We start from the raw sequence: 12,527 nt of genomic DNA on the forward strand, positions 1-12,527 counted from the left end.
GTCTAAGATTCATGCAAGAATTAAGGTACATCTATTGCCCTTGACTGCCATTGTTTGCTATGCTTCTCATCCACTGTCTCCTTTCACTTCTTCAGTATGAAATCTATTCTGGTTTATGAGGTATACTTTGTTGGATTCCTTTCCATTGATGTTCCATTGTAGTTGTTTTTTTGATTGCGGGTCCTGGTAAGAGGGCACAAAGCCAATGAACCAGTATATTCTGTAAATTTATTACATGAATATTCATTATAGAGAAGAAACCGAACTTGGCAACATGCATAACAGAAACTAACAACATTATTTAAACAGATTACTACATTATCTGCCTGGAAAATGTCAAATGTCTCTTGATGTGTCAGTATGTCACTAGATATGTATAGTAACTTGTTTTAATTAACAATGCTAAGCAAAAACTGTATCACCATGCCCCTTTCCACTATTCTGCATTGACTTGTATATGTTGATGTCCCTTGCATCGAAACTCCTAGACCCCACTGATGTGTCCAACTTTGTAATATGCATCCCATTCATGACAGCCACAATTCCTCCCTTCTTGACCCTAGCAAATAGGCTAACCCTAATATTGAAGTCTGACCTTTGCTCACAAAAACATGAACCTTGGTGCATTTCCCCTTGGTTGTCATCCAAAATCCTGGGAAGCAAATCAATGAAGATGCTTGGAATGGATGAAAGTTTAGATTGTGATTGGTTGTCCCTGGCTTTTCACCTGATCTGCCAAGAAAGATAAATGATGGAACCCTAAGCCAGTGACTTGTTTTTTTAATCTGTACGTGAAGACAGAATTATGATGCACAAGTATCTAGATGCATTTGTCAAAAACAGGACTCTTTTGTTCCTCTCTGTCCTCAAGGCTAGGAATAAGAATATGATCTGAAAACATCCTGCTCCTGTGGTCTGCCTGTAAAGATGAGGGATGCTGTACTACTCGGTGTGTGTGTAGAGGAGCTGGCAACCTTGAAGGAATACAATGGCAAGTTCAGGAGAGCTGAAGACTGTATGGAAATTCTCACAGAAACCAGCTCATTTAGTAACAAAATAAAGTTTATACTACCAAGAGGAGGAGGGAGTCAGTTATTTAAGTACAACTTCAGGCAAGGCCTTATATCTTAGCTTCCTATGAGTGACTTTTTTTTACATAAGTACTGTGCAAGGTCAAATGCCATCTTATGTATCCAATCCTGTGGACTAGCCAGTCAAGGATGATGGTAAGCTACCACTGAAAATATGATATCCATTAAAGTAAAAACCCCATTGTAACTAACTCTCATACAACAGAATTACACTACACTTAAAAGATATGATGTTTGTTTCTAAATTGGAAGTGATGTATTCAGCATTCTTGATTCAAATCTATGGGTTGTTACTTTGTCCTCATAATATTACTGGTCACCTTCAACCTGGCTGTACACCTTGAACGATACAAAATACAATACAATCAAGTTATACACTATCACCATCCCTCAACTCTCTAGAACGATTGGTTAAATGCAAGACAACCCCCAACACTTTACTAAAATACCAACAGTGAAATCACGAATAAGACATTTAGTAAATCTGCTGCCCCAGTTTCCTGACTAAAGTTAAGTTCATGAAATAACCACTGGAGAACAGAATATCTTTGTATTGCTTGTAAATGTACCATCATGATGTACACCCACTGGAAAATCTTTTTTAACGTATGGTTGACTTTGCAAAATGTTTATGGAAGAAGGTCAGCCATGACCACTGTACTACTAAGCAATGATCACGATCATTGGTTGAACGAATAGCATTGCGAAACAAATTTTGGAGTAGTCTCTTTGCCACAGATTTAAAACATACATTATGATTATGTGAAAGTAAAGGTCAAGTGAACACATTAAGTAGATTTTAAGTCACATGTATAAAACCTACAACCAGTGGAACTTGCTTCCTGTCCTTAAATAGAACTTGAGGCACTGTTTCAAGGGGTCCTCTCAGTGGCGTAATGCTAAATGATGCCCCTCCCCACAGAATGTGATGAAGGACCCACAGGTCTCCCACATCTCACAAATATTTATTGGTCTTGATCTCAATGGGGCCCCCCTGAAGGTCTTCCCTCCCAAGGGTTGCCTCCTGCACCACGTTACATCAATCCACTGCATCCTGCAAGCAAGGAAGACAGCAGAAATTGAACATCCGTTTGTGAGTAATAACTACTGATATCTTGTCTCTATCATCACCAGCAGCATCACAAGTGGTCCACAAGTGGCTTATTCCTGAATGGAAATTATTACTGTTTAAGCTTAGCTGTCAACGAATGGAAGAAGGTTCTCAGTAGGAAACCTTTAATTAATATTACTGCACTCGGGTGCTCTCACCATAGATTCAACACTCCTGTCACTCACAAATATGTTTAGTGCAGTTCAGAGTCCTTCCCCTTTTACTGAATAGTACCATGCTAACTCTACACATCTGGCCCTGGCTACAACAAACAACAAAAAGTGATTATAACTGTTACTGAGAAACACCAGGATTTTAGCACATGCTTACCCCCAATTTGAGCAGAGTGTTATTCCACTTGCAGGTTTTTAAAAATGTCCATACAAATCTATTTTGCAGGAATATGTACCAAAAGATCACAGGACTCCTCGAAACAAAAAGAAAAAAGTATGCCTTGTACTGCTGTACAGAATGGAGATTATGGTGCTCTCCTCAGCAAAGAGGAATAAGACCCTATTTGTGAGATTAAGTGATACAGTTTTAGAAATTGTGTGTATTTCTTACAACTATGCCATGTTCTGTTGGTATGGCTATACTGTGACTGCATGCAATGGAACAGAGAAATATTTTATTAGACACATGGAATTATTCAGTGGGCCAGTAAAGCTTGGGCAACACAGTGACTTAATGCAGAAGGCTAATTAAGTTATTTTGTGAAACCACAATCAGGTAAATATTAAATTAGTTCTTCATTTTGTCTGAAAAATACAGACATTGTACCAACATTGTGTCCAGAGTATAAAGTCTTCACCAGTGTTCTTATACCATTATGTTTTTTCTTCTCCAACTTTTGCCTGGTGCCATGATTTCTCAAGAAGACATTAGAAGTACTTTGGGTCCTTCAACTGGTTAATACCAGATATGAACGCAATATCTCACACCACAGTCTCTCTTTGGGGCTCGCCATTCCTTCCTTCACAGGTTTCCCAGAGCCTGCATTCTGAGCTGGGCTCTTCAGTCTGTGGTGTGTTTGTAGAGTCCTGCCTAACCCATACTAAGGTTGTTGGCTCACTTGATGACAGAGTGCTATGGCTGGTGTGCGCACTTAAAGGTGAAGAGTTTGCACCATCAGCAGAAATGGAAGATGGGCTTCTGCTACCACGTGTTCTACACATCTCTGGGATTAGCCTCCTTATTCCTGTAGATGTTGGACTTCTGTCATGTTCTTGAGGGCTGGTGGCTAGAAGTTTTTCCCAGTCTGTCTGTGGGGACTCAGGGCTTTGCTGCGACCCACCATGGACTTTAGAGAATAATGGTAGGAATTTTGGTCTTTCTGTGATTCGACCCCACAATGGCTTCTCTTGCTTATCCTGTTGTATAGACGAACAGTAGTCCTTTAGTGAGAGGTCTTCGTGAGAACGGGAGGATCTGCGTTGGGATAACGGTCGAGACATTAACTGTGACCCACCTACAAAAGAAATGCCAATATTGTGACTTAAGAAAATGACAAACTCATAGCGAGATAGTGAGAGAGACAGGCATAGAAAGAAATATACAGAAAAGACAATTTGTAAGAACAGAAGAGAAAATCAGGGACAAGGAGCAATAGCTGTCAGTGCAAAGGAACACCCTTGACCATCAGAATAGGTGCACAAACTAATATACTGTCATTTTAATGTTTTAAGTTATTGAGACAGTGTGCAAGTATGTAATAAAATGGCATGATAAAATAAAGAGTTGTAAAAATTGTCAGTACACATTGTACTGATAAATTGCAGCAATGCATAGAAGTAAGGTTGAAATGAAACATGACCTTCCACTCTATCTAAAAGGAGAATTGCATTCTTATTGACAACTGAATGCAACAAGCATTGGCAAACAAGCTTAACAAGCTGATGTAATTGCTATATTTAAAAACATATTGCACGCGTTCACAATAAAAAGAAAAAAAAACATTGTGCTGCCACCTCAACATGGCAGCCATGTGCTTGCAAATATTGGTATAAAGAAAAGGTACTTCTTGCTTAGAATTAATGTAACCTAAAATACATACTTTAAGCGCACGAATGACTAAAACTAAAAATTATATGCGACAGAAACAAAAAGGTAGTAGTGTAAGAAATTGGGTTATTTGATGTGAAGGATGTGAGCCTTTCTTTACTGGAAAGCCAGTACACCCTTACAGCCCTTGACTCTTTCAGGGCAGTGAAGTAGAGTAGTCCAAAGCCTGCTCAGGATAACTGTTGAGGGCTTGAACCTACAGCTCTCTAGTATTCAATAACAACATTCAAAAATCATTGTCCAGTCAGTACTGTTTCTTATAAAAAGGAAAACTATTTTTATTACACACACACTACTCAGTACCACACATTAATTGCATGTATGTACAAACCAGATAGATTGAATACATTTGGTGACACCATCTGAACAGTGAACACCCTGAGCAACCTTGAACCCACAATCACAACCCCCTACCCTCAACCCTTACTATTTACAATATCACAATACAAACACGTGTCAGTACTAAAAAGGCAGGCCTACTAGCTTTGTCAGGATGTCAACACATCAGTAGAAGCAGCACCGCGCAATGAATCACAATTGTAACACATGAAAAGTCAATGGGTATAGTATCAAATTTCAAAAGTGTTCAATGTAATATAAAACGCTGCTTTGCCAGTTATTACCATTGGTAATAAAACATTACAGTGGAAAATGTGTCCCCGAGTCTCACTTCTACTTTTCTCCATTATTAGAAATTGGGTTGTTGGCTGACTGGGGTGTTAGCCCTGGTCAAGCAACAGCCACAATCATTTGCAGAGTGAACCACAAAAAGTCCCTAAATTAAGCCATGTTTAACATATGGGTAGCTTGGCACAAAAAGCAATCAGGCTTAACTTAGAGGCAATGTGTAAAGTATTTATGCAGCACTGAAACAGTAATAAAGTGAAAACATAAAGTGAGAAGAATTCTACACCAACTGAGAAAAATAAAGTAGAATGTAATAAATTATTTGACATCAAAACAACAAAAATCTAATCAATAGAACCAGAATTAAGAATTTGTAAAGCTTTTAGTATACAGTAGCTCCTAAATGATCATAACGCCAACTGTGGACATCTGGACGTGCAAGACAGAGTCAAAGTAAAAAAATATGGCTGACCACAATAGAGTGCAGGTTGGCTACAAGAAGTAGATTGGGTCCGGTTGGCTCTTTCCTTTGGATTTATGAGAAATTCTTGGAAAAATGTTCTCAAAAGGTAAAGATCATCAGAGCAAAGCTGTAGGCATTGTCCGAGGAAGGAGTGTCAAGGAGACTTTGGACAAAGTCACTGTATATAGTTCTACATTTGGACGTAGTCACTTTTATGGGGGTTAATTATCTCCAGCGGGACAAGGCAGGAGGAAGTAGCCGACAAGAATTCCAGGAAGCACGATACCCTTTTGGGGAAGGACTGCTGAATTGGATTTGCTGCTGCAGATAACAACATAGAGGGTGCTACTGTAAAGTCAAGCCGACTTGCGATGAACCTTGCACAGATAGACAAGCAGGATGGTCCCCGTATTCCCTCTGTTTCAAAGCAGGTTTTGCCAAGTTTTCATTGTTGGCTCTGGGCAGCTTTAGCACCACCACCAAGTGTCCAAGGCTGAGGAGGCACCACTTGAGAGGTTCGGACTCACTTAGGCTGGGTTCAAATACAGGTTCAAGATGGTGGGAGTCAATTAAGTCCTTGTGGGTCTGAACAGGAGGTCAGCCAATTAGCTCTTGTAGAAACTCTGGTAGTCCTGGGTTTAAGTGATGAAGCAAGGCTCAAGCAGAAGGGCATGCCTGAGAGTCCAAAGCAGGCTCCAGGATGCAAATAAGTCCTTCCAGGTGCAGGAAAGCAGACTTGTGGAGCACACAGTAGGCTAAGCAGCCGGCAGTCCTCAGAGAGTCCTTCCGCAGGTCCAAAAAGGGACCTGAAGAGTAGGCCTAAGGTCCCTATTGTTATACCTGGTGCCTTGTTTGACATAAGGAGACATTTCTAGGGTCTTCTCTTTGAAGTGCTTTGAATTTCTAGACTACCCTGTCCTGTCTTCATGCTGGCAGCAGGGACAATGAGGTGGTGTTAAGCCCTATGTGTGAAGGAAGAGCACAGCCTATTGAGTTGCAAGTGGGGCTGTGCCTAGCACCACCCCATCCGGCCAGCAGATGCCCCATGCAGGCACACCTAATCCCTCTATTGTTTGACTGTCTGGGAGGATTTTACAAAGTACTAACTGCCAACTACACCCACACATTTGAATTTCGGGAGGCTGCAGGCACCAAATGGCAAAAGCAGGAAAATGCCAACTTTCTAAAAGTGTCATTTTCAAAATTTTAATTTAAAACCCGACTTTAATATTAAAGAGGATTTTTTAGGACAGTTTCATAGATATTGAACATGAAATGCTTATCTGTCTAAATCAAAGGTTAGTACTTATTAAATATAATAAGGCAAACCAATTGTATACTATGGGACAGGTAGGCCACACAGTAGTGAAAAACTAATTTAGGAGTTTTTCCCGACCAGGGCATGTAAAACCTAAAAGTACATGTCCCACCTTTTAATTGCAATGCACTTTGCCCTTTGGGATGTTTAGGGGCTTCCTTAGGGCTGACTTATATACAATAAAAGAGAAATGTAAGGCTTGGCAAGGGGAAGTTGCCAAGTCGAATTTTCATTTTAAAACTGCAGTCAGGCTGCAATAGAAGTCCTGGATCATTTTTTAAGGGGCTACTTTAGTGGACAGCACAATATGTGCTGCAGACCCAATAGTAGTATTTAATTTACAGGCCCTGGTATCTGGCATACCACTGTACAAGGGGCTTAAAAGTATATTAAATTTGCCAAACAAGTGTAAAACAATGTTATCATGTTTAGGGAAGTGAGCACAAGCACTTTTGCACTGCTTAGCAGTGGTAAAGTGCACAGAGTCCTAAGGCCAACAAATACAGCAAATAGAGGGTAAAGGCAAAACATTTGATGGCGACCCTACAGAGAGGACCAGGTCTAACACCAATGTTGCCACTGGACAGTTCAGACTAACCAAAAGGGCCCCATGCATTTCAGAGGTTATGAGCAAAAGCTCCAGCTCAAGTAGTGCTTGATAACATTTAAAGCCTCTCCTGGCCTGGTGTCAGGGATTCAATCGCCAGAGAGGCTTAAGGCTGGCATTCAGGATAACATTTTGGGGGTCTTCGTCTTTATCAGCATCCCCCCAAACAGACTCCAAGATCATTGGTGGTTCAGCAGCCCTTTTTGAATCACAAAAAGGATGGTTACATACATTGCTAGTGTTCTGCAACTTATGGGGTGATCCCATGCCAAAGGCATGCATAGTAAATTACCAGATTTTTGCCAAGTTTGTTTCCTTTTGTTTTTCGTCTTTGAATAAAAGCCTTGCGCCACATTCTTGATTTTTATTAAATAGTGGGTGCCTGTGCCCCCAAATCCCTCGGTTCTGCAGGGAGTTGTGGTGTGGTGTGGTGTGCACCTCGGTCTCCCCAACCATAGGAACAGGGAGTGGGGCTTGAATACCACAAGGACTATGGTGGCGTCTATTGGCTCTGCTGTCTTGGGGCAATGGGGTCTGAGTGCAAACTTTCATTGCATCTAGCCCTAGGTGGTGAGGGCCCTGAGGCCTAAGATGGTGTCATGGAGGAGGCCCGCTCATGCCAGCTCCCTTTCAGCAATAATAAATTGAGGGTGGCCCAAAACCTGACCCATCCCTGGGGAATTTTCCAATTTTACTGTGGAGCACTACGCTCTCAGTTTACCACTCCCTCCCCTGTGGGAACGAGATCCTCCATCTGAAATCTCCAGTCCCGTAATGCCAATTTAGACAAAGGCGGTGTTTTAATCCTAGGAACCAGCTCTAGGACTTTTAAATTTGCTTTAGCTGTTAAGATGACTTCTTAAGGCTTCTGTTGTTAATCTTGTCCTCTGTCTGGGATCATGATGCTCTTTCCTGTGTGGTGTGCTTCTTCCACAGCCAAAGCAAAGAGACCTGCAGCACACCCTTTTAAGTTCTTTTTGCCTGTTTTTTCTTCGTTTAGCGTGCAGCACTCGAGGTGCGTTCCGATCCTTAACGCACTTCAGAATTCAATTGAGGATGGTGGCCTGCTCAGTATGGGTCACCGTAGAGTTGCACAGCCTTATTCACACAGGTATTCAAATAATACACTTTCTCCATAGTAATCAAAGATTATTCCGTCAATTTTATTATTTAATTCATCCAGTTTGTCCTTCACGTCAAAGGCACGAAATTCAAACGTCGTGTGCATTTTAAATTGTTTCAGAATTGCCAATCCAGGCCTATTCATAAACAGTGACAAATTTCGAGTTCTCCAACTTATTCAAATGACAACACCCAATGCATTTCGGTCTTCTGACCTTCGTCAGGGGTTTCTGTGATTGAAGAGAATATGAATCAGCCTTAACATTTATAGACAAGTCCAGTAACAAGTGCAAACAAGGATAATGACTCAGGTATTCACCCGTAAAAATACCAGTACTTGTTAATCATACTAACTTATATCCAAAACCACATGACCACAACCCCTTCCCAAGCATCCCTTGTTTCCCCAAAATCAAAGAAAAGAAATGAAAAACCCCTATTGTGACTTGCTCCTCTACCGTGTGCTAAACAGAACCTAGTAGAAATTCAAATGTCTGCATTCCCCAGTTCAATTATCGCTCCCTTCTTTGTTTAATCCCCTCGTGCCTACCTTGTTGATCTTCTTCCACAGCCACCAGGCCAAACACACTCCATGCAGCACTATACAGATCCCAGAGCCTCTTGGCTAATTGAAGGGCACCTGGGTGTCAGCACAGTCAAGGGCCAGTCCACAGAAGTCGCTGTGGAGCCTTCCAGGGTCCCAAATCATGTCCATTCCCACAACTGTTCCTCAGGAGGCATAAGAAATCCAGCATCACAGGCCCTGGAGAGACCCATGTTAGTCTGGAGTGCCAGCTAGAGTAACAGTATTGTGTCCACCCTTGCAGAGGTTCTAGGGTCTTCTTTCCGCTAGCTGGGCATTATTCCTTCATAACACCCCCCATATCCAGTGTATTCTCAAATGTCTCTTCCTTGTGGGGGTTAAACGTTCTGGAAGGCAGGCATCGCTGCATATTCCTGGGATGCCTCATCAGCTAAATCCTAATTCAATAATACTGCATAACATTTTGGGACATTTAAGCATTGGAACGCACCCTGGGAGTCTTGGCTCCACCCCCAGCTGACACATCTACCTGATAGATTCCTGACAAAACTTCAAAGAGGAGCCCATCCGGCGATTTGCTCTGAAGGTCTGCTCTTCTCCCTTTATTTCTGTGGGCTGGTCTTGTCTAAACCATATGCAGTGTCAACAATTAATTAGCAGATGTAGATTTTTTCCTGATTCCTTCCGTTCCCAGAAATTGGGCGGAGAGCTGTTAATGGCTCTTTGTGTGAGGAGGCCTTTGAGTCTGCTACTAGGCGTCGGAAAATGAAATAACTTGGACCACTAGATTTCAGTGGAGCCAGAGAAATATGACATTTTTAAAGTGCCATAATGAGTGTAGTTACTTGAAAGTGACTGTGGATCTACGCTCGGATTATAGCTACAAGAGGAACCCTCTAAACCATGAGAACCTGGGTATATACTTTGTAAGTGCTACAAAGAATCACATGGACCACCATACAAAATCAAATACTCCATTCAATGAAGACTGAAAAGAATGAAAAAATATTCCTCCTCTTCTCACCCGCTAGGCAAACCCCCACTGTTGTGAAATATCTATGTAACCTCACCGCTCTCTACTGCACAACACACATCATTGATTCCACGAAATCACTGGAAATTGTGCTAGATAAGAACCTAAACATGCAAGATCACATCAGAGCATCTATCAGAGGAGTGAACTTCCAACTGAGCATCCTAAGAAAACTCAAACCCTACCTCCCCCAAGAAGACTACAGAACGGCGGTCCAAGCACCAGTTATCTCTAGACTAGAATACGGCAGTTCTACTCTATTCGGACTGCCGAAACTCAGTCTAGCCCCCATCAGAGCATCTCTAAATGCTGCGACTAGACTTCAAGAAGACCAACCACATCTCGCCGTACCTGAAATCGCTCAAGTGGCTTCCTTTTGAGGCAAGGATCTAGCTAAAAATTGTGTGTATGACACATAGAGCGCTACACTTCAATGCCCCTCTCTTCCTGTCAAATAAACTGGAACTCTCTGGTGGCTCCCTGCCCTCAAGGAGCACCAGCACTCTGCTGCTTAAGCCAAAGAAAATTAAAAAACGTAAAACCTACAATTGTACATTCTCTGGCATTGCCCCGAGAATCTGGAACTCCCTATCTGTGGAAACAAGACTGATTCCCTCCACATTTGCCTTCAAAAGAGAAGTTAGAGCTCTACTAATGAATACTGCGCTGAATTAGAAGCTTTCTCTTCTTGCCTCGATCCTGTTTAGCTGTTCTACCTACATCTCATTTGTTGCGGCCCATTGTCGCCCGCCATAATGTCCTTATCTGTTCCTGTTACTTTTCTCCCTCAGCTATCTTACAATGTCTTCCACAACCGTATGTAAAGCTATCCGATACCCGCTTAGGTCATGTTCGCGCTATACAAAACTTTAAATAAAGAAACAAAATTTAAAAAATATACATAAACAAAGTGGCAAGAAGTGTGTAAATAGTCCATTCACCAGGGAGCGCTCGGCGCAGCGGCACAAGATGGCCGCTTCTTGAGAAGCTCCGTTCGGTGGAGCTACGCTCGCGGAAGAAGGGACCTCTATCCTGCAGCGTTGCTGCATGGCATCGGCAGGCTCTTTCGTCGGAAATGGATGGGCATGACCTGGCAAGTTTTTGGACCTAAATACGGTCCTTTTGACATTTTATGCGGCTCATTCTGCTTCTGCCTCATTGCAGCCGCCATTTTTTTTTTTCTCCTACGCAGTGTTTTTTTATTGCTGCAATGGCATATTGACTGTTGTTTCTTTCGTTTCTGCGGCAGCTTTTTGGCCCTGCTATCAGTACTGGGTTTTTTTGCTCTTCTACTTTCCATCAGTATGTATGCTTAATAAGCATTGGCAATAGCAAATAATCAAGGAGGAGAGAGGTGGAATTATACTTTTCTTCACACAGCATTCTCAGTCTGCGCAGGATGTATGGTCTAGCTATTGCAATAATTTTTTTTCTCACTGATATCTAGTTGTACTTCTACGTCTGCTTCTTCGATGACCCACATTTGCATGTCTTTTTATCGCTGAATTTTGCGGACCACTTGCTATCTCCTCGATACATAGACTACTGGTGTTCCTCAATATTTTTGCACCTTCTCCACGTTAATACCAGTTTTGTGTCACCTCCCGCCTTCAACTTGGCTCTTGGCTGTAACTTTCCTGTGGTAATATCTTCACTATGGATCCCTCACATTCTAGCAAATTTAATGGGATTTCTTCCGGTGGTCGTAAGGAGCCAGCTGCGTCTACTGGTAAACGTTCCAAGAAGGATCCACCTTCTCCTTCGAAGTCGCCGCTTCCTCTCACGTTGGAAGACATCATGTAAGAACTGCGCCCTATTCGTCCTTTCATGTCTGACACCGCCGCTACTCTTCAATGGCTGGACGACAAATGGTCTGGCCTTGATATGAGACTTACGGATGTAGAACAAAAACTCAGTGATGCTCAGGATGTTGTCACCAGAGTTGATAGCCTTACTAAAGAAGTCAGCCAGCTTAAAAAAACCACAGAGGATTTGGAAAATCGCAACAGGTGTAACAACCTTCGTATTTATGGTATTCCGGAAGGTTCAGAAGGGTCTGATATGATTCAAGTTTTGAAAACCCAAGTCCTTCAGATCGTGGGCCTCTCAAAATCCATGGACTTCAACATCCTAAGAGCTCATCGTCTGGGGCCAAAGAGTACATCTTCTGCATCCAAACCTAGAGGTATAATTGCTTATTTTCTCTTATACTCTGACCTCATGACGATTCTCAATGCTGCCAAGCAACATAAGCAGTTGCTTTGGTCTGGCCACAAAGTTTTCTTCACCCAAGATGTCTCCAAGCCAACTGCTACCCGGCTAAAGGAATTCCTAGACCTTAGACCTGCGTTGAGATCCATGAACGCATGCTATGGTTTAATACATCCTTGCTTTTTCAAAGTAACTTATAAGGACAGAACTTTCAGCTTTGAAGATCCTGCTGACTTTCACAAGTTCATTCATACTCACAAGGGAGAACTTATGGAACTGAGCAAACCCTAATTGTTTTGTTATTGACTCCCTGTTTGGTTTTACTTTAATGTGTAATTT

The 12,527-nt window shown here is 42.0% G+C and overlaps 1 protein-coding gene across 5 annotated transcripts in view; it reads right to left on the reverse strand.

Annotated features, from left to right (window-relative positions):
* Positions 1 to 208: 208 nt before the first annotated feature.
* LOC146823290 (rho GTPase-activating protein 6-like) overlaps positions 209 to 12,527 on the reverse strand; it is a 1,132,600-nt gene continuing 1,120,281 nt past the window's right edge. For 3 of the 5 annotated variants that reach the window (XM_085607627.1, XM_085607629.1, XM_085607626.1), the window contains one exon: positions 2,998 to 3,670. In XM_085607627.1, coding sequence (XP_085463753.1) covers positions 3,138 to 3,670 — 533 coding nt within the window. In that variant the 3' untranslated portion in view covers positions 2,998 to 3,137. Of the gene's footprint in view, positions 3,671 to 12,527 lie in introns of all 5 variants that reach the window. The other 2 variants (XM_085607628.1, XM_085607630.1) reach the window with 2 other exon arrangements.

Source organism: Triturus cristatus, chromosome 5_2 (genome assembly GCF_964204655.1).
Source record: "Triturus cristatus chromosome 5_2, aTriCri1.1, whole genome shotgun sequence".
Lineage (NCBI taxonomy): Eukaryota > Metazoa > Chordata > Amphibia > Caudata > Salamandridae > Triturus > Triturus cristatus.